At 38.1% G+C, this 27,947-nt stretch overlaps 1 protein-coding gene across 2 annotated transcripts; it reads right to left on the bottom strand.

Moving 5' to 3' along the window:
- Positions 1-188: 188 nt before the first annotated feature.
- Positions 189-27,947, bottom strand: lin7a (lin-7 homolog A (C. elegans)). 2 transcript variants are annotated; one of them, XM_055020398.1, is made up of 6 exons: positions 27,860-27,947; positions 15,700-15,818; positions 8,399-8,470; positions 3,710-3,919; positions 3,164-3,379; positions 189-2,253 (listed from the first exon to the last, which is right to left on the bottom strand). In XM_055020398.1, exons 1-5 carry the CDS (start codon positions 27,894-27,896, stop codon positions 3,164-3,166), a joined length of 654 nt encoding a protein of 217 aa, XP_054876373.1. In that variant the 5' UTR covers positions 27,897-27,947; the 3' UTR covers positions 189-2,253. The 2 variants fall into 2 exon arrangements, with proteins under 2 accessions (XP_054876373.1, XP_054876372.1); XM_055020397.1 differs by having other exon boundaries at positions 3,168-3,379.

The following is a 27,947-nucleotide window of genomic DNA, read 5'->3' as shown; positions in this document are numbered from 1 at the left end:
TTTTGTCACTTCTCAGTCATCACTGATTGATATGAGAATGGAAAACAGCAATGAGTGAAAGCTGTCATCACTGTAATACCCTATGACACCACAAGGGTGAGGTGTTTCATGTACATCACACATCAATGAGTTTATTTTATTAAAACACCTAATGTGTGATGGAAGAGAAAACAAAGCAGTACACTGAACACAAGAACATATATTTATTTATACAAATATAGTATGTATAACAATTGCATATTAACAGTTTGTATTTTTTTGTGTGTGTCTTCTTTATGATACAGGACTATCATCCTTAAGTGTAAATCAATTACAAAAAAGTACCTGTTTTGAAGATACAAAAATGATATTTCACTTCTTTTTCATATTTTTGGAGAGTGATTCAGGGACAAATATGTTTGAGTCTGACCTAAAATATTATTTTTGGGAATGCTCTGATTATATTCAAAATAATCAGAGCAATCTGCAGTATTTTACAGTTCTGGTCAGAAGCTTGCTTACAGTCACCATGTGCTTTAATGTAATTATTTTTGGCTGTTTTCTTTTTCTGGGTTGATTAATTATAATAAATGCAAATTTAAACACAATAATTGGGTTCAAAAGAGCTGATGTTTTGAGAGGGTCACTGTAAAAGTGTAATGTTAGCCTGCTATATTGATTGCTGAGCCAATTTTGATATGATCTTTGTCCAACTGAAGCACGTTGTTCATAAACCTAAAGAGCCTGGAACAAAAAACTCACTAAACACAGAGAAATAAGTTTCAAATTTAAGTTATAATTCTTTTAATGAATCATTAAAAGCTCAAATTTAACGAGATTCTCGCCAGTGGTGAGTCTCTGTAAACTTCTGACCATAACACTAAAAGAAAATGCATTCTTATGGCCTATTAACTTTTTTACATGACCTATATTCTTTTATCACTCAAAACATGTTCAGAAAGTGTTTTTAAAAGTCTAGGATTGAATTTGGAATAAAATGTAGGACAGAAGATCCAGAGCCAAACTCACATAGTCAGGGAATCAAAGAAAGGAGTGTCAACAACCAAAAAAGACAAAATATGAAACTTTAAACAGAAAAGACAAAAGTCTGACAAAGGAAAAGAGACACTATCCAGCAAAGGAGAGAATAAAAGTAAAGTCAGGCCTAATGGAAAGATTATCGCTGTAATTTTGTAGATCAGATACGTTGCTTAAAAAAAAAAAAACAATGATTTTTAAGAGGCAGTGAACTAAATCCCAAGCTTTCCACTCATTATTGTTAAAAAGGGAAAAACACAGATTTATGCTCTATTTCACAAGACATTTTGAAATTATAATCTGTATGTTTAATAAATAAAATATATGAAATGATAGAACTTTAAATCTCTAATCTAATATACAATATTCTGAAAAATAAACATTCTAGCATCCTCTATGTAATTTGATGACATTCTGTTAGTCTGTCGGGAACAGAAGTTTGATATATATCTTTTATATATTTTCAAGATAAATTTCAAGGGGAAAAGATTGATTTGGAGTTTTTTTTTTATTTAATTTAATTTTTTTTATAAATATTGCACAGTAATTTTATATTTTCCCAGTAAACCAACCTTAATCTTTTCAAGCCGTACAGTGGATTTGAATTCGGAAGCTGCCTTACAGTAAATGCAACTCTGTTTGCTTTACTGTGATTTCAATCACTCATTAACTCTGCGCATGTTTTTAATAACGAACTGAATCAAACAATGCGTTTTATTGCTAAAACTACAAGATATAAAATCTGTTCTTGCTACAGTATAGAAGGTAAAAAACAGTTTATCAAAAAATGGAACGAGAAATCATTCATATGGGACACGAGCACCAGAATTGAGGATTTGATCGAAACACCACGGTACAAATGATTTCTATGGCAAAATGGCTGAAGCTCTACTGCATATTAGATGGAAGGGTTAAAAATGAACAACTGGAAAAATAACCAACAAATGCAGAAAAAGGGGAGATTTAAAAATTCACAATTGGGGAACAGAAAACTATAAAAGGGAGTACAAAGTTAAACTGGACAACTTTCAGCATGTTCGTCAAAGCACCAGTTTCACACCAAATTGTCTCTTTGCTCAGTAATCGGTGGTTCACTGGAAGGGAGAAAGAGGAAGCCAAGAGTGTTTTTGCTGACTTCCTCCACTACAAAGAGATTCCTTTGGGATCCTAAGCGCATGTAGGCGATCTTTGAGATCCACCCTGCAGGGCTTTTACTTCTTCTTCTTCTGGAACAACCTGTGGATCACAAAACGGACAGAAAAAGACGAGCTGAGAGCCACGACTTCACATTCACCCAGAATCCTCTCTGACCTCCAGCCCCCACGAAGCATGCAAAACTATGCTGCACGCCGGTCTTGTCCTGTGGCATCGGCTTGGCTGCTGGAGCAAAATTCTGCGGTCAATAAAACAAGATCTCTTTTCAGATAACTGTCTGCACTGCAACTCCTCAGCAAAGGCATGTTACAAATTCCCAGATACCTTCCAACACAGGCAACGTGCCAAGTTTAAGCCAACTGATGTGCTTCAGGGATTACATAAAGGCCACAGAGAACCTGGATGCTTGCCTATCTCCCACATATCAGACAGACACTAGAAAAATTGGAGATGGCTTTGCAGAATTAGGAACCACATGACACAATCTCTCTAATGGCATTTTTCCAGTGGCATTAATGGAACCTGTTTTGTTTCCATTGAGAAACTGACATGTAAAGCTCCATCCAACAGCGTGTCTGGTGGATATATGTCCCCAAATAGGCAAAAATGATGTAATCCAGATTTGTAAGAAAAAACAAAAAGATCTTTTGTGAGAAGAGTTCAAGCAAATCAAGATTTTACCATTCAAAATAAAGCACCAAGTTTATAAAGAACAACTTTTGTTTTAGTGACAATTAGCTAGAACCAAATGATCAACAAGTCACCTCAAAACACCCTCTAACTGTTCATCAGGGGCAAAGCATCACTTAATAGAAGACTAGCTGATGTGATTTAATGTCTTTGATCAACATTGAGTTATAAAACAATTATATTCCTAGTTCAAATTGTTTTTTTGGCCCTACCTGTTAAGGAGCTCTAGACCTCTGGAATAAAACCATGCACGCTGTTGGATCCCCCCTCCCCTCACCCTTAAAGTAATGAAGCGCCTCACCTACGACATGTGATTTTGCTGAGCAGCCAGATTCTGCTGCTGCTGTTGCTGCATGAGGAGCTGCTGCTGCTGACGCCGCCGGGCCGTGCGGAGCTTCTCGAAGCGCGCCTCCATCTCCTCCAGGACTTTGGGGGTGTAGCGCACCACCAGCTTCACGCTGTCTTTGGCCGCTTTCAGCAGCTCCACCGCCTTCTCGTGATGTTCTCCTTCCACGCTCTGCAGGCCGCAGAAACGGAGGATCAGAAGAGGTGACTGTTTCAATATATGTTTAAATAGCTTCAGATTATGAAGACATCAGCGGGTGGAACCGGTCTGTTTTAATAAATGCTCCAGTGAGTAAGGAAGTTCCTATTGCCCACTCCGGACATGCACAGCATTTTGACCTTCATTCAGCTGCTCTCCTAATTACTCAGACCTGAGATCAAACGCTTCACAAAAAGCTGATGGAAATGCACCAGTAAAAGGACAGAATTTATTCTGACAACCACAAATCTAAAATTGATCTCTTTATATGCGGCATAAAACTGAAGAGATGATCAGACTTGCCACGCCGTTGACAGACAGCAGCTGGTCGCCTCGTTTTAGACCGCCTTGTCGCTCGGCCACGCCTCCAGGAATGATGCGGGAGATATAGATGGGTGAGTTCTGTTCTTTGCCTCCCATCACATTAAAGCCTAACCCTTCCTCTGTTTTGGGAAGCTCCACCACCCGAGGGTGAGAGTGACCTTCGCTGGCTGCAAAGGCTGCGACTGTGGCCTTAAGGAAAGAGGGGAAAAAAAGTCGAATAGTAACCGCTAAACAGAGGTTGGCTGCACACAAACATCCTTTATGTGCTTTGCTACTAAGTACATAAAATATTATATTTAGTAGTTCTTGTAAAACATGCATGAATTATAACAAACACATTTTCAATCATATTCAGTCATGAAACATAAACTCATGTCAAACTAGTTTGTCTACTAGAGACGTAATTTTGAGCTTCCATTAGATTTAAGCAACAATGATCAATTAACAGGAATATATGTTAAGAATATGTTTCCGTGGAAAAAAAAAATTAATTATTTAAGCTGAATTACTGAAATGTAAGTTGTGATTCTAGATCTAGAACGTTACAGTAATGTTGCAGTTAAATATGGCCGCTGATGCATGATGACAAAAAACTAACTGTAATTTCCCCTACGTGAAAGCAGTATTTTTTTTCTTTTTCATTTTTTTTACCCGCAAGGGAAAAATACTATAAAAGTGCTAAGATATTCCTTGAGATATGTAGAGTTTTTGAAGGGGATTGTTTTGCAATTACACCAGCTTGCATGTGAACATCTGTCCAGCTGTTAATAACCGTCATCTACAGCCACCGCTATTCATGAAAGCTTTACGAAAACATCCAAATGAAGTAAAACGTGACGTAACCTTTTTTGTATTGCCAAAGATGTTTTTATGACAAAGCGACAAGATTTAGTCAGGGCTGGGGATTTTATATTCTACGTGAGAAGTTTCTGGCTTTCTGTGCACATGGATTAGCACATCTAAGTTCAGGATGAAGAAGCTGCCAGACAGCTCTCCCCCTCGTTATCTCCACCAGCTGTGGGGTTTCTTTGAACTGCAAGCCTTTCGCTTTCACAACAAAGCACCATAGATCTTTTTAGCCAAGCTTAGTAAAGTTAATAGCAGAAATTCACTGAAAGAGACACTCCTTTCTCACTGTTTTCCATGGGAGCTTCTGTGTCAAGTCAGCACCGTTTATCATAGCTGAGACATCATTACAATGTAAAACCATAAAGGAGGGGTGTGTTAAATTTTTTGCAGATGTCCCATCCACATTTCCAACGGCAGATAAGTTGGACTTTGAGGCATCACAGCTTGCCAGTCTTTGCTCATACTTCAATTCCCCGAGTTTCCAGATCCAAATTAATTTCCAGTTATACTGTTTCCCTAAATTATCTCTCTTCCCCAGTAGCCTGTTTTATTGAAGCGATCAAAATGTAGCAAATGCTGCTTCCTCCTAATTCCTCTCTGTCTTTCTCTGCGTCTCCTCTTTCGCCCTCCGTGTCCCACAGTGAAGGCTGCTTCTCAGCATGCACACCATCGCCTCCCAGAACTCGCAGCGCATCGACCTTCACAACTTTATCTGGGTTTCTGCAAACAAAAACATAATCTGGCAGATGGCCGGTGCCTCCCGAACACAGGAGGGATTTAAATTAAAGGCTTGCCGGAGGACAGACACCCTGCACTGTACATGCAAGTATAGCTTAGCGCATCATTTTATTCTTAGCTTCCATCTCTCTTTTTTTCTGAAATAATACCAATGAGTAATTGATTGGATTAATGAGGCCCTAAAACAGGGATGTTGGGTTAAACACAGGTCTTAACTGCCAAGGTATTTGCTGTCTTGCTTCATAAAATACTCAGGAGGCAGAAAAAAAAATCAAACAAGGTCAATAAAGGATTTCTTTTTCTCACTTTTCTTTTGCAATTCAATTTCTAGCAACAACTTCAGTTTGCAATGCGTTTAGTTTTGCTTTCCAGCTTGTCGTTTCTGGATGCCTGCCATTTTCACCTCATCCGACACAGTTTCACAAAAAGCAGAAGATGACCGGCTCTTTGTCTTTCTGGGAAAACTCTCCTTTCTCAAGTAAAAATGTGAAACTTATAAGGAGTCTTTCTTTCTGACTGTTCTAAAGGAAAGATGTGCAATTTATCCATCTGAGAGCAACACTGGACTAAAACTATATGTGACAGACAGAGATGAGGAGGGATGGGGCTTCTTTGCTGGATTGTGCAAAACAGACGAATCTTCTGTAGCGTCGATGCATTTCAGTTGCTTAGTAATACATGAATGTAGATTATCAGTTGAAAAGTCTATAAAATACATCTTGTTTTTAAACTGAATACATGTCATTTAAACAAAAATATACAGTTTTAAGTGCCAATCTGCCCTTTTTGTATGGGTTTTTATACAAAAATGAGTTGCGCTCAACCTATTCTCACCCTTTACAACGACGTTCATAGTATAGTATTGACTTTAGAAGCGTGTTGCATTGTGGGATGTCCCTCTATATTTCCAGGAAGCTGTGATTGTAGGAAGAGTGATGCAGGAAACATCCCATAAATTCTTAATAACTAGAACCAGTTTTCTTTCAGAAGCTGTTTTTCTGTATGACCTAATTAATTAACCCCGTCACTCATGGCTTTACCTGAACCTAAGTTAATTGCGCGACAATTTGCTTAGTGGGAATGTGATTTTTAATGGGCAAATAAGAAACTAACTGAGCAGCTCGTATTATTTAAAGCTTTCAGACGAATTTTAACTGCATTCATACTCAAAACACATTTTCTTTGTTTTGCTCTTCCAGCCTTTACGCTCCTTCCACCCACTCATCATGATGTGTTGAAGAGGAGTAGACTCAGCTGGACCCTGAACTAATGAGGGACAATGAGCTTGGCTCTTATTTCATGTTTTACTTTCACTATCCTCTCCCTCTGCTTCACATAAAATCTCAGACACCTTCATCTCTTTTCTTTAGCGTCTCTGGGGTTTGGTCCCTGTTTATACACCAGATATATAAAGCAACCTCGGATAGCAAAACAAATACATCTGGGGCCAGAGAGTGAGATGGATGTTATGTAAGTGCAAACAGATTTGAAAATATTTCTTTCATCTCTGAGATTCTGTCTAAAATACAAATGGCAGCTGATTTTCAAAGGTAGCTGGAGCTTCTCTGTCATTTTTGCTGCCCTGTGATTTGAGCTAATCTGGTTTTATTGTGGGTGGAGGAGCCCATTATTTGTGTTGGTGTGTGCAACCCACACACCTCTCTGCCATTTAATCATCAAATCAGCAGCATTTCAGTGCAGTCGGTTGATTTATTTCTTTTCTTTTCCCCCTCAGTCAATTTTTTTGGTTTCATAATGAGCTTTTTAAATTATTTACCTATTTGTTTGGGGGCATTTTAATTAATCTTATCCAGTAAGTATTGTTGCTCCACTGCCTTTTTATTATTTCCAATGCTTTGACTGGAATCAGACCTGCCTTGTCAACCAGTCTGTCTGCTTCATATTCAGCCAGCAGCCCCAACTCCCGAGCGTCCCTTCCTTCAACGCTCTGCCTTCACCTGTCTTCATCTTCAGCCCCATGGACCCCCGGCCATATTGGAAGCGACTGTAGTATCCCTGCTATTCATTCGCCAAATTGATTGGAACACAGGTGGTAATCAATAGCATGAGGTCTCTTCATCTTTACTGATGATGTTTGAGCTTTTCAACTTGATTCAGAAGAGCTGGAAACCTCAGGAATGGATAACCTGTCCACTATTTGACCTCTCAATTAATTAGTGTTCCTCTCGACTTTATGAAGAAATGCCTGGCAAACGTTTGATTGCTCTTTAAACTCTTCTTCATTTAATCGTTATTACATGTAATCCATTAGCATTTTACACAGTGACTAGAATAAGTGAAAAATAAGCAGCAGGTCTTTGTCTCTACCAGCTTTGTGCATCTAGACAGAACTTGTTGCCATTTTTTCTTTGCAAAATAGTTCAAACTCAGTGAGTTTAGACACTGTGAACACCACATTTCCTATTCTGTGATGGCTTTAGTACTGAACTTGAACTAGGCCGTTCTTTAACATATTGACATTTGTTAACTCCTACAGACACACAGTGATGCAGTACGAGTCTTGTGTCGATTCCCTGGCATGGCCGTGGAATGATTTCTGAAATGTTTATGCATCATAAATCCCCATTTTAAATCCTTTTCTTCATTTATCTTCATCAGTTCAGTAGAATAAATATTGTTTCATCAAAATACTGTTACATTAGAACCCCATAACCAGGGTTTAATCCATCAGGGTGACTCCTGTGTTAACTCAACAATTATTAATTTGCATGTGCAAGAACTTCGGTGAATACAATCTGCAGATTTTTTAAATTTTTTTTTTTTTTTTTTTGCATCAAATGATCCTCAGGTACTGAAATACCAAAGATAGTACTTTATCATTTGATGTCAGCAACCAGCCCTGGGTGCAACCACTTATGCTTTGGCCTAATTACACACATTCTCCTAATGAGGGTCATTAAGAAGGAGGCTAGTTTGTTAATTTCATTCAAAGTGGCAAGAAATTACTGGTGAAGATATGACTGGCTAATGTGATTTACAGATAATTCACCGGTCATTATTGAGACATGCTGTTTTGATTTCAAATAATGGCCGCCATTCTAAACTTCCAGAGGTTCTTACCTTAGCCGTGGCTCTCGCCTGGTACTCCGGGCAGCCGTTCACTGTAATCGTTTCATGCATGTACTGATAGACCTGCAGGAAATGAAGACAGACGTGTGGAGTAATTACACACGACTGAAACATAAAATCACTGCTTTCCAGGACAAACTTCCTTCACAGCTGGCCTCACAGGCTCCGATTTCACTGCAGCCATCTGACTGATGGGGGAATACAGTGTTAATGGTACCTTTAAAATGTTTAATTAGCTAAATAACATGAGGATTGTCTTACCTTAAATATGAAAAAGCAGGTTTGTTAGACAACAATACCATGTGTCGTAAATTGTCATTTGAGTTTAACTTCTGTCTTAATTTTAGTAAACATGGCAGAAAGCCTGTTTTTAAATCTACTTTGATTATTCTTAGTCGGTGTTTCATGACTGAAAGTGGTTTTTCGACCTCAGCCACTGACTTTGGTTGCTGAGTTTCCAGCTGAATGAAGAAATAAAAGGATTTCTGCCAGTTTGATGAAGCAGATGGAACCAAGGCAGACAGCTGACCTCTCCAGTTAAATCCTGGCTTCCAAGACTACTTTACAAATCAAATAAATTAAAAATTTTGCCTGAGTAAGGTGGTTTTAAGTACATATAATCACTGTAATTTTATACCATAATTTAAAGAAAATTACAGTATTTTTATTAGAACGTAATAGAATAGAAATATTCTGTATTGCAACTCAATGCTAGTGTACAAGCAGAAAGGTTGCAGACAAGTTGGAGCATGCAAAGTAACTTTATGGGAAAATAAAATATAAGACAAATGCACACACTGTGCATGTATATTAATAAAGGTGTACCACAAGGCTTGTTTCTCGCCCCACTAGATTTGTTATGGGTAGTTATTCTCATTTGTAGTCAAAATAAATATATCTGTAAATTTGAGCACAATATGTTAAAAAAAAAATCCTTTTATTTCCCATTTTCACCTTCCCTCCAAAAATCTTCTACAAATCTAACCAAACTTATACACGGCAATATTTAGGCTTTAAACTCAGTCAGCTGACATATGTAGCAGTGAAACTTGATGGATCCATCACTGCTGTTATCAGATGCACAGTCTAAGTTGGATAGATGTAGAAGTTTAAGATGATTGATGAGTTGATGATAAAACCTCACAGCTTACGCAGGATTTGCTCAGCTGGTGCAACCGACTTGATTAAAAACTTACATTTCAGAAAAGATGAGAATATTCCAAATGATTTTGCGCCTCAGCACGTCTGGTGGCTTTAAAATTACGCTCGTATCAGTTGCAGTCAATTAAGCAAGTGAATCAGCCAAAATGGATCATTTCTCAGAATATTAGATTTGTTGTACAGATTTCAATCACTTTTTCCTGCTCAGAGACATTGTATGTTTCACATCAGAGCAGATCAGCTTAGTGTGAGCGAACAGATCGCGCAGCTTTGACGTACAACATCACAAAGCTCTCAGTTTCCTGAATCATCAAAGACACGTATACTTAAAGGATAGAAACACTGAGATATTTTTGTGTTGGGATCTCAGAGTGGGAGAAAAACATATCCCCAAGCTTCTGTCTGCTTGTTTGCTTATGAATCTCAAAGACCAAATGAGCTGCTTTTGAGTGCACAGCTTTTCATCTCATTCTGGGTTTATGTCGCTGACTCTCTGTGAGAAAACGAGCCCAGCAGTTCACACATGCATACACAGTTTCAAAATATATTTTTTTTCCTGAGGTCTTTTCCACCTCTGCACTTTTTGAGGCTGACCGCAGCTTTTTAAATGAAATGAAAGGTTTGTCTTTCTTTCTACTTCACATGGAGCCTATTATTCACAGTTTTTATCCCTGTCTTTGAAATCCAATCGTTAACGCCATTTAGAGCTATTTATCTGGTTCTCAGCAGCTCTACTTTCCCAGACACGAAATGCAAAACAATGGCAGCTTCATCTCGCTATTACTGTAATGCCTTTAGCGCCTTTAAACCCCTCTCTCGATTGTGCAAATGTTTATTAGCAGCCCCTTTCAAGCGTGACAGGAATGCCAAAGATAAAGCTTATGCAATGTTTGGTATCTGCTGTCTGAGAAAAGGTGGCACAGCAACGAACAGAAAAGCAATGACACCAAGAAAGGGAGAATTTCTGCTCACCAACTTCTAATTTTATAGCAGCCACATGCTCAGTTCATCAGGCAAATCTTATTTCTTTGGTAGGTGTTGAATTATTTAGGTAATATAAATTTGTAAGTCTTTTTCCACAATTTAAAGCCTTTTGATCTGGGAATGAGTTGAAATCACTAGCAAGAGATTACAGTTTTGAACTTTGACATGCTGCCAAGTTTTCTTCTCTCCGTGTAACATAAGTGTATTCTGTGTGTGGAGGATGAGCAGTCTGAACAGCTAACCCTTTATGCTGAGGCACATTGCACTATGCTTTAGATCAGTGTTATTTCTTTTGATGAAAGTATCTCTGCTTTATTAAGTCGGTTCATCACTGTTTTTGGCAGTTTAGACGAGACGTACAAATGTTTGTTTTACTGCCTGCAGTCAGTAAAATAAACAGTAAATCTATGGAGCACAAAATGAAGACCAGGGTTGAGAGAAGATGAAAGACCGTAGATAACACATCCATGTTCTCCAGGCCTTATCAGCCAAATTTCAATACAGAAGGATCTTCATTCCAGGTTATTTTTTTTCTGTTTTTGTAAATCCTGCAGGTGTATTTGTTTCCTTTTTCTTCTGCATAGCTAAAATGTTCACCACCTTCCAGCAGAAGTTTTTTTTTTCTCCTTTGCAAATAGCTCTGCACTTTGAGAATGCTGTGAAATGTCTTCTGAATTTATGCAAATCTGCACAGTGTGTCTTAGTGCATTACGATTATTGGGTGCTTAGATTTTGGTCTTTATTATTGTGTCGATTATTTTCCCTGTTCATTTCAGGTTTATAGGTTTTGGTATGTTCAGTTCATTTCTATTTGTTCATTGTTGTTAGAAAAGTGTTGGCATGTTAGTTTATTCCTTGGTGTTTTGTTTCTTAGTTTATTTTTTCACTCCTTTCTTTGTGCGTTTGGATTCATTTCTTAGATCTGTATTAGTTTTTCCCCCTTGGTTTGTAGTTCCTTTGGTCTTAGTGTTAATAAGCCTCTCCCTCATTTACCTGCTTCCATTCTTCCACAGCTGTTTCATGTCTCCTCTGATTAATTTATTTTGTTAGTTTTATGATTAAGGACGAATTTTGCATACCACCTTGTCACAATAGAGAAAAGATTTTAAAAGGGTTCAGCAGAGTAATGTACGCTAGCTTTGAATTTGTTAGAAAATTGCTTGTTCTGTTTAAACATTAGCTCAGTGAGAAGCACACACGCTTCTGTCAAGTATACAAATTAGAAAAGTTTGAGATTAAAAACAAATCTTTAAAGATGAAAAGAGATTTTGTTCACCAAATGACTCTGGCGGTTCCAATGTTTTTGAGGCAGGACTTGCATATTATCACCCAAATTCCCTCTCCTCAATCTTTTTGAGCAGGTTAGCTCCTTCAGTCATCTCGTCTTGTGTCCTTCCCATCCCATTTGCGAGGCTGATGGACCCTGAGGACTCGCTCCTAGTGATGCAGCACATGAAAGTCTTCCCCCGCCCTTCCTGTCATTGCAGAGCGTGGCACGGAAAGACAACCACCTCATCAAACTCTATCTCTTTGTCATTTGCCTGAACGCTGCTGAGGCTGCTCTTTTCCTGCTCATCATTCTTCATATTGACAGCCAGCTTGTCATCTTTAATAGTGTTGAATCATGTTTTGCACATTTTTCTGCCTTACCAGTAAAAAAGGAGACAGGACTTTGGAGTTGATCTGAAGATAGGATTAGTGACTCCATCCTGTCAGCCTTTAGAAAACAGAACATCTCCCTGAAAAAAGCCTAACTTGTGGATTCTGATTAGTTTCTACTGACCGACACATGTACCTATTAGTACAAACTTTCTTTTCATTCAGCAAATAAATGCAATAAAAATGTGGGGGATGATAGATGTGCTCTGTTATTCAAAGGTTAAATACTGTTGGAGCTGATCGTTTTTAAAGATTTTATCGTATTTGTCTAGTAATTGCAATGAATTGTAAAATGCAGAAGTTAGTTTTCTTCTGTAACCAAGATACAGCTCAATTAGTTTTTCTCCATAACCTTCGTCGCTGCAGCTCTCTGAGAACCCCTGCCGGTTTCCCTGCTGACTGTGTTTAGTCAGGTCTTTGGAGGTGAAGCTCATTGTCTCTTGGTGAAGAGCGACTGCTGCTGGTCAGGCTGTTGTCGGGGGTTTTTGAGTCTCCATGTCATTGCACTCCCGCGCCTGGTACCAAAACCAGTCAGCCGAGCCTCTGGTGCCAAGACGTGGCGGGGTTGAGCTGACACGGAGCCGAGCCGGGCTCCGTGAGAGGAAAGGGCCAGTTCTCTGCTCCTTTATGTCACTTTGATGCTTGTAGGTTAATCTCATGTTCTGATAGAATATATGTGGCTCTGCTTGAATCCATTAGTGTTGGCAACATTTTCATTAATGTGAAACATTTGTGATTTTTATGACCCTGTTTATAAAAATCAGCTTGTCTGCCCTTGTTCATAGAATTTAGATTTAATTTTAACTGTCATGACGTTTCACACTTTTTCTTAAATGCTAATCAAACAATTTGTTTAATGTTAAACAAAGAAGGAGGAAGTCGACTCCATAGCCATGCAGTCATTCACAAGTCTTCCAGCATCCTGGATTCTTTCAATGCATGCTGCCAACACTTTTTGTGTCGTCCTAAAAATATCGTAAGTCTGCCAATGCTGTCTTTGCATGGAAACCAGAGCCGTTTTCTGTCAATTCTGAAACATGTTGCTCCCTAATTTATGTCCCACATGAGCTGGTGCGATCAGCAGTCAGTAAAACCTCTGATAGTTTAAAAAAAGCCCCTTTAAGCATAAATGCAATTATAAATACTTTACAGTATATGCAGGATTCGATGTATTTCAAAGAGTTCACAGAGTGGTTGTTAAAGTCTATTAGGTTCTCCTCATTATCCAAATTACAACTTAAATTTAATTAATAGTGGCTGCATGTTCTGAGAGCGTAAAGCACCCGGCTAAGGTTGGAGGAAGGTCAACTTGGTAGATAATGTGAAACTCCTTCCAACATACTGATCAACTCCATCAATACACGTTCAATCCGGCTCCAAATTACATTCTAACTTTGTTTGTAATTAACTTGCAGATAGAGTCCATTTCAGCATCTGTTGCCTGTTTTCTTGCTCTTCATGTCACCGTGAGACGCTACGGTATATTGCAAGAGACAGAACACTAAATATACAAGATCTGTGGTTATGGTTCTGTGTAGCGGCAGCATGAGCAGAAAGGCTTCTGTTTGCTTTTTACAGCAATAAATCAGCTGGGGGATGAAAACAGAAAGGCAAGATTTAGAATTCACTCTATATTTTACTCCAGAAGAAGGAAATCAAAAGCAACTTCACTGATATTAAAGGGAAGCTTATCAAGCCTTTATGATAATAATGATTTTTAAAAATCACAGATTCCTACACCATCATAAAATAATCAAATAAACCCCAGGGTTCTGCCATTGATATCTGACATTTTAATTTCATGATTGATGTTTTACAGCAGTGACTTAAAAGTATAATGCACACTTTGCATTATACCTTTGCATACTGTCGTCAAGCAGGTTGGATATTAATACCATAAACCTCCCTTCACCACACTGTAGATCATCTAATTCCATCAACAGAAGCTAAAATGTTTTCTGTCAACATCAGCAACAGATGTTGCTGCGTAAACGCATTAAATATAACTTATGGTTTCTCTATTTGCACTCTGAAATTAGAATTTTTGACATCTGAGTCATAAAACTAAAATGATGCCCTGTGAAGCTGAGTTTCGATTAAACATGGCTGCTGCGCTGACAAAATAAAATGAAAAGTGCAGGAACAAGATGTTTATTTGCCTTCCTGACAATTTGGATATAATTAAACTAGAAGCACAAGTTCTAAATTTTAATTCCAAGCAGGTTCCTTTAGAGTTTGAATGACTATAATGGACATTGCTATTTGTAGGCCTCCTGGTCATTGAGCACAAAACTAGCAATGCCACTTTCTAACCTGCAACTCAAACACAACCGGAGTAAAACAAAACTTTATCTTCTGGGACAAAACTCAGAATTAGGCTGCTGTTAAGGTAAGATATTTCTTATCTTGCCATGCATGTTGGTGTAGTTTTAAATTCCCTTTGTCAAGGTTTAAAAAAAAAACTATTTTTTTAAACTTAACTAAAATGAATTCTTGAAACATCAATTTCTCTCGCATCTATGAAACGTGTCACTTATGACAGACATCTGTTTGTGTTTTTCATGTCGCAAAGTGGTCAAATACTTTTTTAACTTTAATTAATTAGAAAACAGGTCAGGCTGTCTACCATAGCACAAGAAGTTGTATTTTTAATATTGGGTCATCACTACAACAGTTATACAGAATATAAATTCTCTGTTGTATGTGATACATATGATTCTATGATTTATAATGATCAGAACTAGAAATGTATCGCTTATCTGGAGATTTAATTGCATATTCTTCAGCGTCAAATTGGTAAAAAGAGGTGCAGAGTTGTAATTTACTTAAAGTCACACATTTTTGTGAAAATAAACAGACAAGATGCTCAAAAATGTGAGCAGCAACAACATCTAACATGGAGCTGTGCTCTGAATTTCATATACATGCAAGTGAAAATAATCTCTGAATTTGTCTTTTTTTGTAACTAAATGAAACAATTAATCAAGCTTTGCTGCATCATTTAAAGTTCTTAATATATAAACAGTTTATTGGACTCTAATTATAAAATGGGTAAATACCCCATTTGATTGCAAACAAAAGCAAAATTATTTATTTTGTCTTTATTTTAAAATGAGTCTAATCATCTTGCTAGGTATTTTTTTTTCCAACTGTGTTGCAGCAGCAGTCATAAACTTGCTAAGCAATTCCTGGTAATTAAAGAACCCAAAGCCCTTTTCCCAAGGTCTAATACATCTCTTTCAAATAAACACTTAATCAATAGTAGTAATGGTAGCTGAATATTAAATTAAACTTGCTTGTGCTGAATATTGCTACTTCTCCCTACAAAACACATTTTTAAACAATTGTCTTTGTAAAGGTGACCAGAAATCATCACAATAAGGACAATCAGTAAAAGAGTAGTGTGCTAACACTCTTTAATAGGGAGGCATGGTATGAGTAAGGTCACCTGCAAACAGAGAAATCCTCCCACAGTGGTCCTGACTCACCTCTCTGATTGCTGTGCAGAACTCGCTCTGCAGAACCTTCTTCAGAGACTGCAGCTTGTGGCCGGGAACATCTCCTGACTCCTGCAGCTTCTCCAGCAGCTCAATCGCCCGGGCAACATCTGGCAGGAGGAGGAACACAGAATTGGCATAATTGAGCATATATGTGTGTGGGCACTCACAGCAAAAGGGAGTTTCAAAAAAAAAAAGAAAAAAAGTCAATTACATTAACAGCACAGCAATGACAAAGGCGCTGGAGCGAATCAATGGATGCTATAATGGAAATAGACTCGGTCAAGGCCGCCAGTTGCCAGGATGATGGAGTAGGAATGAAATCTGTGAATCATTTGCATTGATTCAGGTTTATTCACAAAATAACAGGGAGCAGAAAGAAGGACAGGGTTTAATTTAAAGTTAACTCTTCCTGAAAATTGCGAGGCTACTTCTTCGCTTTGCTGTGCCTCCTGATGTAGCCTTACAGCCTGATTTACTGGTCAAAGGAAAAACGGATGAAGATTGGAAAGAAATCATGAACAATTAAATGCAAACCGCAAAACATGATGAGCAAGATAAATGACAGGTACACTCACCCAAATGTGGCACCATTGCTCAGACTTACAAAACCCTTAATGAGGCTGAATCTCAGAAATCTCGTATTTCTGAGATTCAATAATGTTGAAGTTATAATGGGTCATTTATTTGTCCAAAACTCTGGTCCTGGAAACTCTGACTTTAATTTGATTAAATGAGCTGATCTGCTGCATTATTATTATTTGAGTTTTGAATTTTTTCTCGTTTATTTCTATTCTATAGTTCTATGTGTAGCTCCGGTTGTAGAATCTTAAACTTTGAACTCCTATCTCAAGAAAATAACCATAAATATAAATATTTGTAACATACATTTTTTTTTCTTAAAAATAATACGCTTAAACTCATTTCTGGGCATATCACCAGTTTTATGTGGATTCTGTTTATCAGGCAACATAAAGTCTTGCATAAAGCACCTTTGCAACCTGCAGAATACACACACCACAGAGAGAACAACCATTAAACTATTCTTCTTTTCTGTATTTTGGTTTAACAAACTCTGACTTTCAGTAGATGTATGAATAAAATTGAGTTGCTAAGCAAAGGATCTGTCCAGGATAACAGTCTGGTCATTTAGTCTGATTTTTCTCAATGCCGTTGATTCTTTTGACCTCTCTGTCCCTTTATGAACATGTGCCAGATTATTTATGACCTTTTGTAATGGCCCATTTGAACCGGCCTTTTATTACAGCCAGTTTGAATTACTGCGAAAGATCTCTTTAACACTTTCTGTTCTGAATCACAGAACATATGGTGAAACTTTTACAATACATAAAGTTATATCCTTCCTGTAATGGATCCTCATATTCGACTTGCAGCGTAAAACGGTGCAGATGGTTTTAGTTGCTTTAGCCTCTATAGTCATACGGCTAAGTAACATTCTGTTCCTCTTTGAAGGACTTCAATAGAAATAGGGTTTCAGACCGTTTTACAGACTACTTCCTCTGCATGATGTAGTCTGAGGAAAAACTGCTCACAGCAAGGTCTGTGGGTCAGAAGGTAACCATGAAAACTCCTGTTGTTTTCAGAACTGTGTGCAGCTCCAGCGACTCACTGCTGGGAGCAGAAAATGTCAGAGAAAGACGCCTGAAACTCCGTGTGAAAATAAAAAGATACGTCTGTATCTGGCCAACATGAACTACACTTGTATCATCGGGATTAAGAAGGATTTTTATGAGATTTGGAGTAATATTATTTTCAATCAAGGTAAAAGGGTCACATTTTTAACCCTTTCTCTTGAAATTCAAAATCTCTTATTCTCAAAAGCTTTTAATGAGCTGGCATGCTTCCAAGCTCCAAGGGCAAAGCTGTCTAGGAGTGTTCTGAGCATTTCTGTCTCATTAAACAAAGGTGAAAGGCCAGCGAGATGTATTTTTCTGTCTGCTTCTTTCTGCTCATTAACACACTTTACATAATCGGCATCAAGACTCTGCACCCGCTTAAGAGGAACGGAACTTCAGAGACGGATATTGCAAACGTTTTTTTTCTTTATTACTGCTTTCGTCCAGCTGATCATAAATGACAGCTGGACGTTTCTGGATATAAGCTTTGAGTTACAACAGGGCAATCGGGAACTCCCTTTTGCATCATCAGATTCAAAGAAGCTGTGCAAATTCAAGAGGGAGAGTTCAGATCCTTTTATCCACACCAGGCTCAGTATGATTATCAATTTAAAAACTAATTCTTTCCAACATATTCTGAGGTTCTTAAAGCCGAAGCATGCATAAAAAATTTAACAAAAGTGTGTGTACACCAGAAGCTGTGCACACTAAATCAGACATTTATATACTCATCTTCTGCATAATTTAATGATTTATTTGAACATAAACCCTTTATATTTGAGTAAATGTCCCTGAGGAGGTTACATCTCAATCACTGTATTTTGAAGCAGGATTTAGTTGATTTTCTTGAATGACATGACTTTTAAATACAGTCATTCATTTCAAATTTCATAGACTCTAATTATGTGAAATTAATCCCAAATGCAGAAGATTTGCCTTTACCTTTGCAGAGCTCTTTGGTTCCTCCTACCAGTCTGTAGTTTCTCATATTGACGTCATCAAACCAAATTTCAGATCTACCATAACTCACTCACACCTGCTGGTCTCAGGTTTGCAACCAATAGCCTCCTATTTCCATAACATCTTCGCCGGTGTGTGTTTCCATTTCTTTGGTCACTCTAATGTTTTCAAGCTGTTGGTTCAGTTTCTGTTGCTCCATTTCCTGTTTGCCTTGTTCTAGTGTTTAATTTATCGCATGAAATCTTTTACCATGATTTTTCATAGTCTTTGTCTGCATGTTCTCAAGACACAAAACCGTGTGTGTAACAGAAATCAAGTTTCTAAAATGAACTTTTTATATATATAAATATTTTGAAGTCATTCTAACTACAAAGATTTTAAAAAAGTCAAGTCCTTCTGATCATAATGGATGCACATTTCTGAATGAAATTATGCATAGTAGCACAATGGTTTAAGTACTGTGATGTATTTTAGCTATAATGATATTAATTTTGAAACAATTAGTACATTACAGAAGTAGATAGTCGATCTAGTTTCAACTCCTGTTGGTAGCAGAGATTGTTGACCATCAGCCAGCAGCTTTAATATTCCATCAGGCTCACAAAGTATTAAATCACATCCAATCCCATAGAGGAATGAGTTATAACCTAGCTCTAAAAAGGTTAATGATAGCACTACCGCAGCCAATCACATCACTTTATCAGGCCCAACTCAGACACAGAGACATTGCAGCATTTCTAAGTTCCCGATGTGGGGAGCTCAATAAAATCTCCCTTCTGGAAATGAATGAACTGCACCTATATTTTATAATACAACTCGGAAAATAGAGAGATTTTCACCAGCTCAAGCCAATTTCCACTTTTCTCCAAGGTCTGACCTGCTAGGACTCTAACACAAAAGAAATGTGCAGCCGGTCCTTGGATAGAGTTCGAATCCAACATAAAATGAAGGAAATATAAGATTATCCCTTTTCTCTGTATTAAATGTCCTTAATCTTTATTTGATTTTTACAAAAAAAAAAAAAAAAAGTTTGTAAAGTACATGGTTTTGGTTGATCTTTATAAACTGAAAATGGAGGGAGTGATAAAAGCCACTTTATTTCCCTCAAAATTGTGATTTCTTTACTGGTCAAGTGAAAACCAGTTTGAACTGCATAAAATGGAAAACCAAGTGCAGGCAATTGCATACTGCAAGCAAAGCCATTGTTTAAATGTATTAAACAATGTTTGCTACAAAAATGTCTATTTAGAAACAAAGATAACACAATCCTGCTCAGCATGTGGTACCATTTTACTATTTTCTTCTTGTATAAAGGTAAATGCCCGTTGCAGGCTGGTGGCCAGGCTGCACACTGCACTAAATAGTAATAAACTGTTGCTCCAAGGCCAGACATGGAGTAATGTCTGCTGGTTTATCCTCTGCTCAACACAAACAATACGCATTTAAGCAAATCTTGACACGAGCTTTCAGATTTCTGGTTGAATTTTAGCTTTGTTAAATTTGTGTTTCTTCACGTCACAGGAGTTTTTGTTTTGCATTTATGTAAGGAATATAAAAGCCTGAATTCAACATGTCTTGCATCAGTAAGTTAGGCTGGATATCACAGTTTGTGGCACATGTTAGGTGATTTCTTTGGAATTCTGGGAAATTACATCCCAAATCCAAGGCAATGTTGGAGGATAATTCAGAAAATAGGTCTGGCAACTGAAGTTACTCAAAAAGTGAAACTGCTAATCATTGAACAAGCTGCCTAATATGTTGGTAAATGTAACATTTCTGATTTGCATACATCTCTTTGAAGAACACTGGTGAAAATTGAGTCGGTTGTTTTTAATCCACTGATAAAGAACCAAGTGTTTATCTTAGCTCCTCTTCAGTTTTCACAATATCTTTGCAAATAGATGAATCTGCAGCTGTTTGATGTTCCCATAAATAACTTTATGAGATATTTAACCAGGCTGCTGCTTTTCTGTTTCCACTGTGAACATATTTTTCCTCCTGAAAACAAAATTGGAAATGAGTCACATTTGATTATTTTAATTGATGAATTTTTAATGATTATGCAGCATTTCTTAAAGCAATTAAAGTAAAACAACAGATGGTTTTGGAACAACCTGATCCTGTTTCCTGTTAGGTTCTGGTATTGATTGTTGTCACGTCAACCTTAAATTCAACCTTTCAGAACTTTTGTTCTTATTTTGGCACCAGCTGAAACACATAAATCTCTTCACTTTGTGTTTTGCACAGAAAATAAAACTATTTTAGACTTTTATTGCCTCGCTGTACAATGCCAACTGTGGGTCAGAATAAGACATGCACAGAATGGTAACCTTGAGTAAAAACACCATGATTTCACATTATTATGCTTTTTACACAAAGACTTGCAGAAAAAAATAAATAAAATGAGTGTTAACATAGTTCCAAACAGCAGATTTTCTGAGCGAGGGAAAAATGTTATTTTCCTTTTACCTTTCCACTTATCTGCCAGCTATGGAAACTGTTAAGTTGAGTGCAGCATCTATATATTTTTTCCCTATGTTAACTATGACAAATATGTTTTCAATTTCATTGGAAGAACTGTATATATCTTTAAAGCAAGGGCTGCACTCTCTCAAGGCAACGAATGGAGACAGAAAAGCTCTAAAATATCCACCAGTTTCTTCATGTTTTCTTTAATTTGAAGAACAATGACTGAAAGATATATTAAGATTTTTTTTTTTTTTGACAACTTTGTCACGATGTGTTGGTGATTTAATCCAGGAGGGACTGGTGCGCTTAACAAATTACTGGCATCATAAGGAAAGAATAGAATGTGGAAATACAAACACAACATTACTGGACCACAACAGGAGCCTAAAATCTGTGAGTTCCCCAAATGCACAGTAACCCTCAGCATAAACAGCTTATTTAAAAGTCAGGTCAAAATATGAATGACTGTTTGCATGCAATGTTTCTTTCCCTTCTCCAATGGAAAGCTGAATAAAAAATGGGGATGTAGTGCGCCTGCTGTGTTCAAAAGAAGATTAAAAGGAAGATGTCACTCTGAGATTTCGGTGCACATCATCTGCGAACCCTGAGCCTGCAGGAACACTCAACTTTTTGTCTAATCTGTCGTGCAAATGCGACGATTAAATATCGAAGACGAAGGCATTTACAGACGCAAAACAAGGATGGATCTATTTCTATTGTCAGTTGCTTAGCAACAGTGTTGATGAGCAACAAGAGATTTACATCTCCTAAATGGCAAATATATCGTAGTTTTCTCTGTTGGAAAAATGACCTCATGACTGACTGACGCATGGCAGATAAACAGTTTCTCTTTCTTTAATAAACTGATATTTTTTTCTGGCTGTCTTAACAAATCCTTGTAAAATGTGGAGTTAAAGTGTGGAAAGAGGGTCAGCATAATAACTCGTCTATAATCTAGATTATTCACTGCAAATCAAATCAGAAACAATTTGTTACCTCAGCAGACCCTAATAAAGAGTCTGTCGAATAAAAGAGGTGCATGGCAATCTCCCGTCCACCTAAAATGAAGAGAGTTTTTCGTTTTGATTAGATTTTTTTTGTTATTTGATCTGCCGAAAACTGATTAGAGAAAAATTCTGATTCTGGGAAACTGATTTGTGCATCTCTGATAAGAAAAAAATAGTGAGGTATGTAAACGTCTGTTGCTGGTGTTTCTACAAAAATGCACCCCAGGAAGTATTTTTCCTTTGGTGTCGCACTGACTTGCTGAAAAAAATTCAACATATTTGTTTGGCGAAAGTTGAGAAGCTAAACAAATTTATGCTGAGGTGTAATGAAGGCTTCAGCACTCGGTCAAGCCCTCACTACGCTGTTGTTAAGAGGTGTTGGCGCAGGGCAGCATTCCAGTTTTCTGGTATAATTCGTCCATTTAGAGCAGAGAGCAGAACATGGTGCAGTCCATTGGCAGGACTCAGAAATGCCGCTTTGACACACAGCTGCAATAAGGTAAATAAAAAACATCCATATTATTTGCCAAGCTCATTAAACCGGAAGATGTGGCAATATGTCTGCAAGCTCTTAAAAATGTCTGGCTCTCATATTGATTATACTCTTGTTTTTCATCTCAGCAGATGTCAGAAGGTCTAAATTGCCTCGGCGGATTTCCGTCACACCTTTTAGATGTCGTGAATGATAATAAAGTGTCCTGACAGAGGGTCTTGTAATCTGCATCTGCCACTTTGACCTGACTGCCTTTGATGCCATCAGCGTCTCTGACTCCAACCTCAGAAACTGAAACGATGGCATCCCAAACGGGTAAAATGGGCCAACAGGGTTTTACCAACCCAGCCCTGTCCACATGTCAAGGGAATTGGCTCTAATTTACCCGACTGTGACTATGCTCTCAGAGCTCGACAAATCACTCTGAGCAAGCTAATGGCTCCTGCAGGAGCCTGTGGTGAAGACGGAGACAAAACATCACACTCCTAATGTCCTCTTCATCCTCCAGTAATGATGGGGCAGTGTCCCTGCAAGACAATTACCTGAGAAACCGCTTATTTGTGCATTAACGACAGGTTGTAGCAGCTACTTGCGATGTAAACTCGTCAGCAACTTTTGAATCTCTTTAAATGAACTAAAACTGTAACTTACCTCACTAAGATAAAAAAGGAGGTCAGGCAAAATCAAAAGGAGTTGCTTTTTCTCGCTGCACTGTCATTATAACAACCACACATGCAGAATGGATTCCCAGAGAATTCATTCTCTCAGATTTTCTCTCCTCCTCAACTGGAAGCTTGAAAGAATCTCACACAATTTCCTCAGTAACACCAGGCTGGGCTAGAAAATGTCTTCCTCTGCACCAGGCGAAATAAACACATTTCCAGTTATATCCAAACAATTTCTTTGTCTACAAAATCACAGCACAATCTGGCAGCTGGTGTGAAAGTCTGAGTGTATTTCTCCAAGTGGGCACTTTTTCTTTTTGTTTTGTTCTGTTTTTTTCTACAACAGCAGTTGAAACATACTAAATAAATTGTGGAAGGTATGAGAAAGATAAGTGTGGACCTCCAGAAGTCTGTTTTATCCTTGGCTAGAATTAGCAGCTGCCTGAAGGTTTCCTGCTCATCTATCAAAGGATTGCATGCATGCAGGAGTGAAAAGGATGCAACTGTCCAGCTGTCATACAGAGAGAGGTTGTGTGTTCATAGGATGTTTTAATAGGAAATGAGTGTCGATTTTCTGAAAGTGAATCAAGTCCTTGCATCTTTGAAAGGCCACTCAGCAAGGAAGAAGCTGTTGCTCCAAAAGCAATTTAAGAAGCCAGATTACAGCTTGTAATGCACACAGGGATCAATTCTGGGGACTTGCCCTGAAGTTGGCAATAGTAACTACCAGTAATGTACATAATAAGCATTGATACTTTGGAGCAGATTTCCAAATTTTTAGTATGGGGCTGGAAAAGTGCATACAAGTGTTTGTATTTAACTTTTGAATATGAAGAAAGTAAGAAATTTTGTAAATAAAATCTATATATTTTCTCATATATGCAGCATAAAGGTAGATTTGAACTACCTTTGCTGCTACATTTTTTGGCATGTCCTTTCTCATATTTTTTTTTTCTACAGCATACAAGTATTTTGTTTCAACTCTAAATCCTAATTTCTTCATCTGTTTTTAACTGAACTTCAAATTCACAGGTTTTTTTTAAATGTAAGATGTTTACAGATACTTTACATTTTCAAAATGTACACATGCCTTTTCATGAGTCAAATTACCAGCAATGTTTTAAATACAAAAATGTAACTTCAAAACTTTTCCTGGTCAAAATTCTGAATTATTGCATTATGTTTGCGTTTATTTGCTAGGCTGCAGAAATAATGGCAGAAAAAGAGGAAGAAGACACTGCTGGGCAGCTTTCAGTGCACAAAGCAAAATGTAAGTTTGGCACTGTTCTAAGAAAGGCAGCTACTGCAGTGAGCAGGGTTATAAAACATGGAAACTCTCCATTTGAACTGTAAACACTTCAGGTTTTATGTTGAATAGGCATTTAGTTGCTCAGAGAGTTTGAGACACCTTTCCTTTATCAGCGGAAGAATTAAAGTCAAGGATTAAACCTGAGACTTCAAATCATATTAAGAAATAAAACTGTTGCCAAAACGCAGCATTAATTGATGTCAAAACATTGCGTTTGAAGATTATTTCTGAGATTCATCAGCAAGAGAATTCAACTGCGCCTGGAAAGGGTGAGCATATATTTTAAAAATAAGCACAAGCCACAACACCTGATTACAAACGGCAAAGAAAAAAAATCTGCATCTCTAGTTATGGATATGCAAAACTGGTAAAGACAGAAAGTTCCCCAAATGATTTGCAGCAGTAATTGAAGAGAAAAGTCGTTGACTCAGGGGGAAAGTACACATTTTTCATATTTTCATCGGTAAAGAAACACATGCAGCATTTTTCAACTTGCTTCTCAATTATGCACCATGTTCTGTTGATCTAATGGATTAAATACCAATAAAGCACGCTGACACTTGTGGTTTTAATACGTCAAAATATGAATAAGCTGAGGGGACATCAATAGTTTTGAAGATTGCATGTATTAATAAGACCGTGTTTGTCGACTCTTATAAAGTAGTGATTCTTATTTCTGGTCTGATTGCTTTATAAACTAGAGGTGCTCATCCTGCAGAAATTCCTGCCCTCTTCTCTGTTTCCTTTACGGAAGGATTGCGATTCATGGGGCATCCCATTTTAATAATTAAATGCCTGCTTTACGGAGAATGTCAGAGGCTCTTCTCCATTGTTCTCCGTGGTGTGTGCTAATCACAGTCATTTCCTCTCACAATAACAGGAAGGAGAATGAATTCGAGCTCTTTTTCATCCTGCAGTGACCCAACAAGCCAAGTGGGCGCTCTGGAAATGAAAATATCTTGTTCATTTCCTCCCAATGAGCATTTGTCAAACTCAGCAACTCAACAGCTAAAGCCTGCATTCAACACAAGCACTGAGGACCTTTTCATTAGCAATTATAGTGTTTTCTACAAATTTGCTGCACATAGGCAAAAGGAAGCCTATAATGGAGCGTCTTTCTGATGCCTCCTATGGAGAACTGTCATTACTACTGCTCCTGGTGTTACGCAGCTGCCAGCAGCTGACTGGTCTAATTCATGCCAAGGCATGTGGACTCCATCCCCCTCCTCCCACTCTCACAGCAAACACGCTGATGTCACAAGTGAATCATTGCCTCAACAAATGACTAAGATCAGATTAACTGAATGTAGATCATTGAAGCTTCAAGACATTCTTTTTGACTTAAAATTACAGTTTGTCAGGAATCTAAAGCCTCTTCCTATAAGTCTGACAAATCCAGAGGCTCAGCTTGTGTTCTGCGTGCGTTTGCCTCGTGCAATCTTGGGCTCATTTCATTAACTCAGCATGCATTAGTGCCTACTTCTGCACCCAGCAGACTGTGCATCAGTAAAGCTTTACAGTCTATAGAGGGTAAAACCTGCATACAGATGATTTTAAAGCAGAATCTACTTGTGGTTTATTCTATCTGTCACCAATAACTGAGGATGTCGATCATCATAACTGAGTCACATCACAGTAATATCCTAACAGGTATCTTTGGATAATTGTCGTCTTCTTTATTTAAAATTCAACTGTGTCTTATTTCATGCTTTCATAAAATTAAAAAACAATGTTTTTACCACAAATATACAATTTTAACAAGATTTCAAGAGATCTTTCATCCTTGTCTTTATACTTCCATTAACCAAGCAGGTGATGCTTTTATTTTGGATGCAAACACACTGGCTTGCAGAGGTAGAAATAACTCTCAACAAACATATTTTTTTCATTTTATATTCTTGCACACAAAACATTACAGATTAAACTGCATCACGAAGAAGCTCAGCTGAAAGGACAGCTAAGGTTTTGGAGAAGTTTTCAACAAGCCCTGCAGGAAACTCAGTAGATATGAAGAAAAGGCCTCTCTGGTAAGATGAGGTCAAAGTCAAACCTTTTGACCAACATACAAAAGGCACTCAGAGCACAACATCCCCACAATAGTGCATGGGGGTCGGCTTTTCTTCACTACAAAAAGGGAAATTTGCCGATGTGAAGGTGAAGAAAGGTTCAATTAAGGGCAGAACTGCAGTAAAATTCTATCAAAAAGCTCCAAAAGACTCAAGATCCAGTCAATGGTTCCCCTTGTGACAGACCAGAGCCACAAAGGAATGTTTCACATCAGTTGTTTCCAAAACCTTTTGCCAAAATTAAGTTGAAAATGCCACAAAAATTCAAGTTTTTCAAAAATGATGGAACCGAAATATAAAAAGTGTCATTATGGCTGAACCCAGAAAAAGGGTTCTGGGTTCCAATCCTTGCCTTTGGCCTTTCTGCATGAAGTTTGAATGTTCTCCCTAATCACATGTGGGTTTGCTCTGAGTACTCCAGCTGTTACCCTAAGAAATGTGCTTTCACATAAACCACCTGCTCCGGCTGCAAAATTGGCAAATTTGTAAAATTCTGGACCTGGGCCAAACAGAATCATTCCAAGGGCCGACAATGGCCCATGAGCCACGCTTTGGACTCTGCTGGTTTAGATCAAAGCACATTAATGAGTCTGAAGGAGCCAAAGTCCAGACTTAAGTGTGATTGAGGTTCACTGGCATGATTCAGACATTTATTTTGACAGATTTCCTCCTTGTAATATTATTGAGCTATGTTGCAAAGAAGAATGAGCAAAGAATTGAGTCTGGATGTGGAAAGCAGGACAGCTTCACCCGAAAGGGCTTCCAGCTCTAACTGCAGGAACAGGTAGTTTTATAAAACGGGATTAATGGATACCTGCTTCCTCTTAAAGTTCCAGTAAGATGCTGAAAGAAAGTTCAAGGGGTATCAACACTAATGCACGCATGAATGAGGCACAGATGAAAAGAATCAGGCTTAGCCAGACTTCATAATTACTGTTTGCCTGCGCAATGTGCGCTCCCAATCAGAGAGCCACCTTTACATTGTCTGCCAAAGGAACGACCTGTCTGTTGTATGTGTGTGCGTGCGTGTGTGTGTGTGTGTGTGTGTGTGTGTGTGTGTGTGTGTGTGTGTGTGTGTTGGTGCACCTGCACAGCTCCAACACAAACTCCACAAAGTAGACTTCCAGCAGCCCAGCCTTTATGTTCGGATCATAAAGCCATCCATGGTGAGACAACATATTACCAAATCGGTTACATAAGACATGAAAACGGAGCGCTGTGCGCGTACAGCGCATTAGTCGGATGTTTGTGTCCACAAACGATGGGAGAAAACCTGCGCCCCGTTCAGCCAACACGAACCGAACCGACGGGTTTCACCCTGAGCTCATTTCGCCTGGAAACAAACAAACAACAAGCCGTTCAGACCACGTTAGGAAATCCCAATCGGACACAAACGCGTCCATCCAACCCCGATCGGCGTTTCCTTGAAGTTTTGGACGCGTGCATAAAAAGAAAAAGGAAAAAAAATCAAATAAAAATCCCTCCTATGATAATAATAATAATAATAAAAAAGGAGTCCAAAACGCGAAGCTCCGAGCGCCTTACCTCTTTCCAGTGTGAGCGGCTGGACCACTGTCGCCATGACTGCTGTTTACTGGAGACTGAAGAGACTGGAGGAACTGCAGCATCACAG

Source organism: Poeciliopsis prolifica, unplaced genomic scaffold (assembly GCF_027474105.1).
Source record: "Poeciliopsis prolifica strain line A6 unplaced genomic scaffold, Auburn_PproV2 SCAFFOLD067, whole genome shotgun sequence".
NCBI lineage: Eukaryota > Metazoa > Chordata > Actinopteri > Cyprinodontiformes > Poeciliidae > Poeciliopsis > Poeciliopsis prolifica.
Note: the sequence above shows the minus strand (reverse complement) of the source record. Positions and strands in the feature narration are given on the sequence as shown.

Excerpts from the sequence above, each read along its gene's own strand:
- lin7a (XM_055020397.1), bottom strand. The coding sequence starts at position 27,896 with ATGGCGACAGTGGTCCAGCCGCTCACACTGGAAAGAG. Across the intron at positions 3,920-8,398 it reads AGGCGAGAGCCACGGCTAAG|GCCACAGTCGCAGCCTTTGC; the intron begins GTAAGAACCTCT and ends TCTTTCCTTAAG. Across the intron at positions 2,254-3,167 it reads GCTCAGCAAAATCACATGTC|GTTGTTCCAGAAGAAGAAGA; the intron begins GTAGGTGAGGCG and ends TGTGATCCACAG.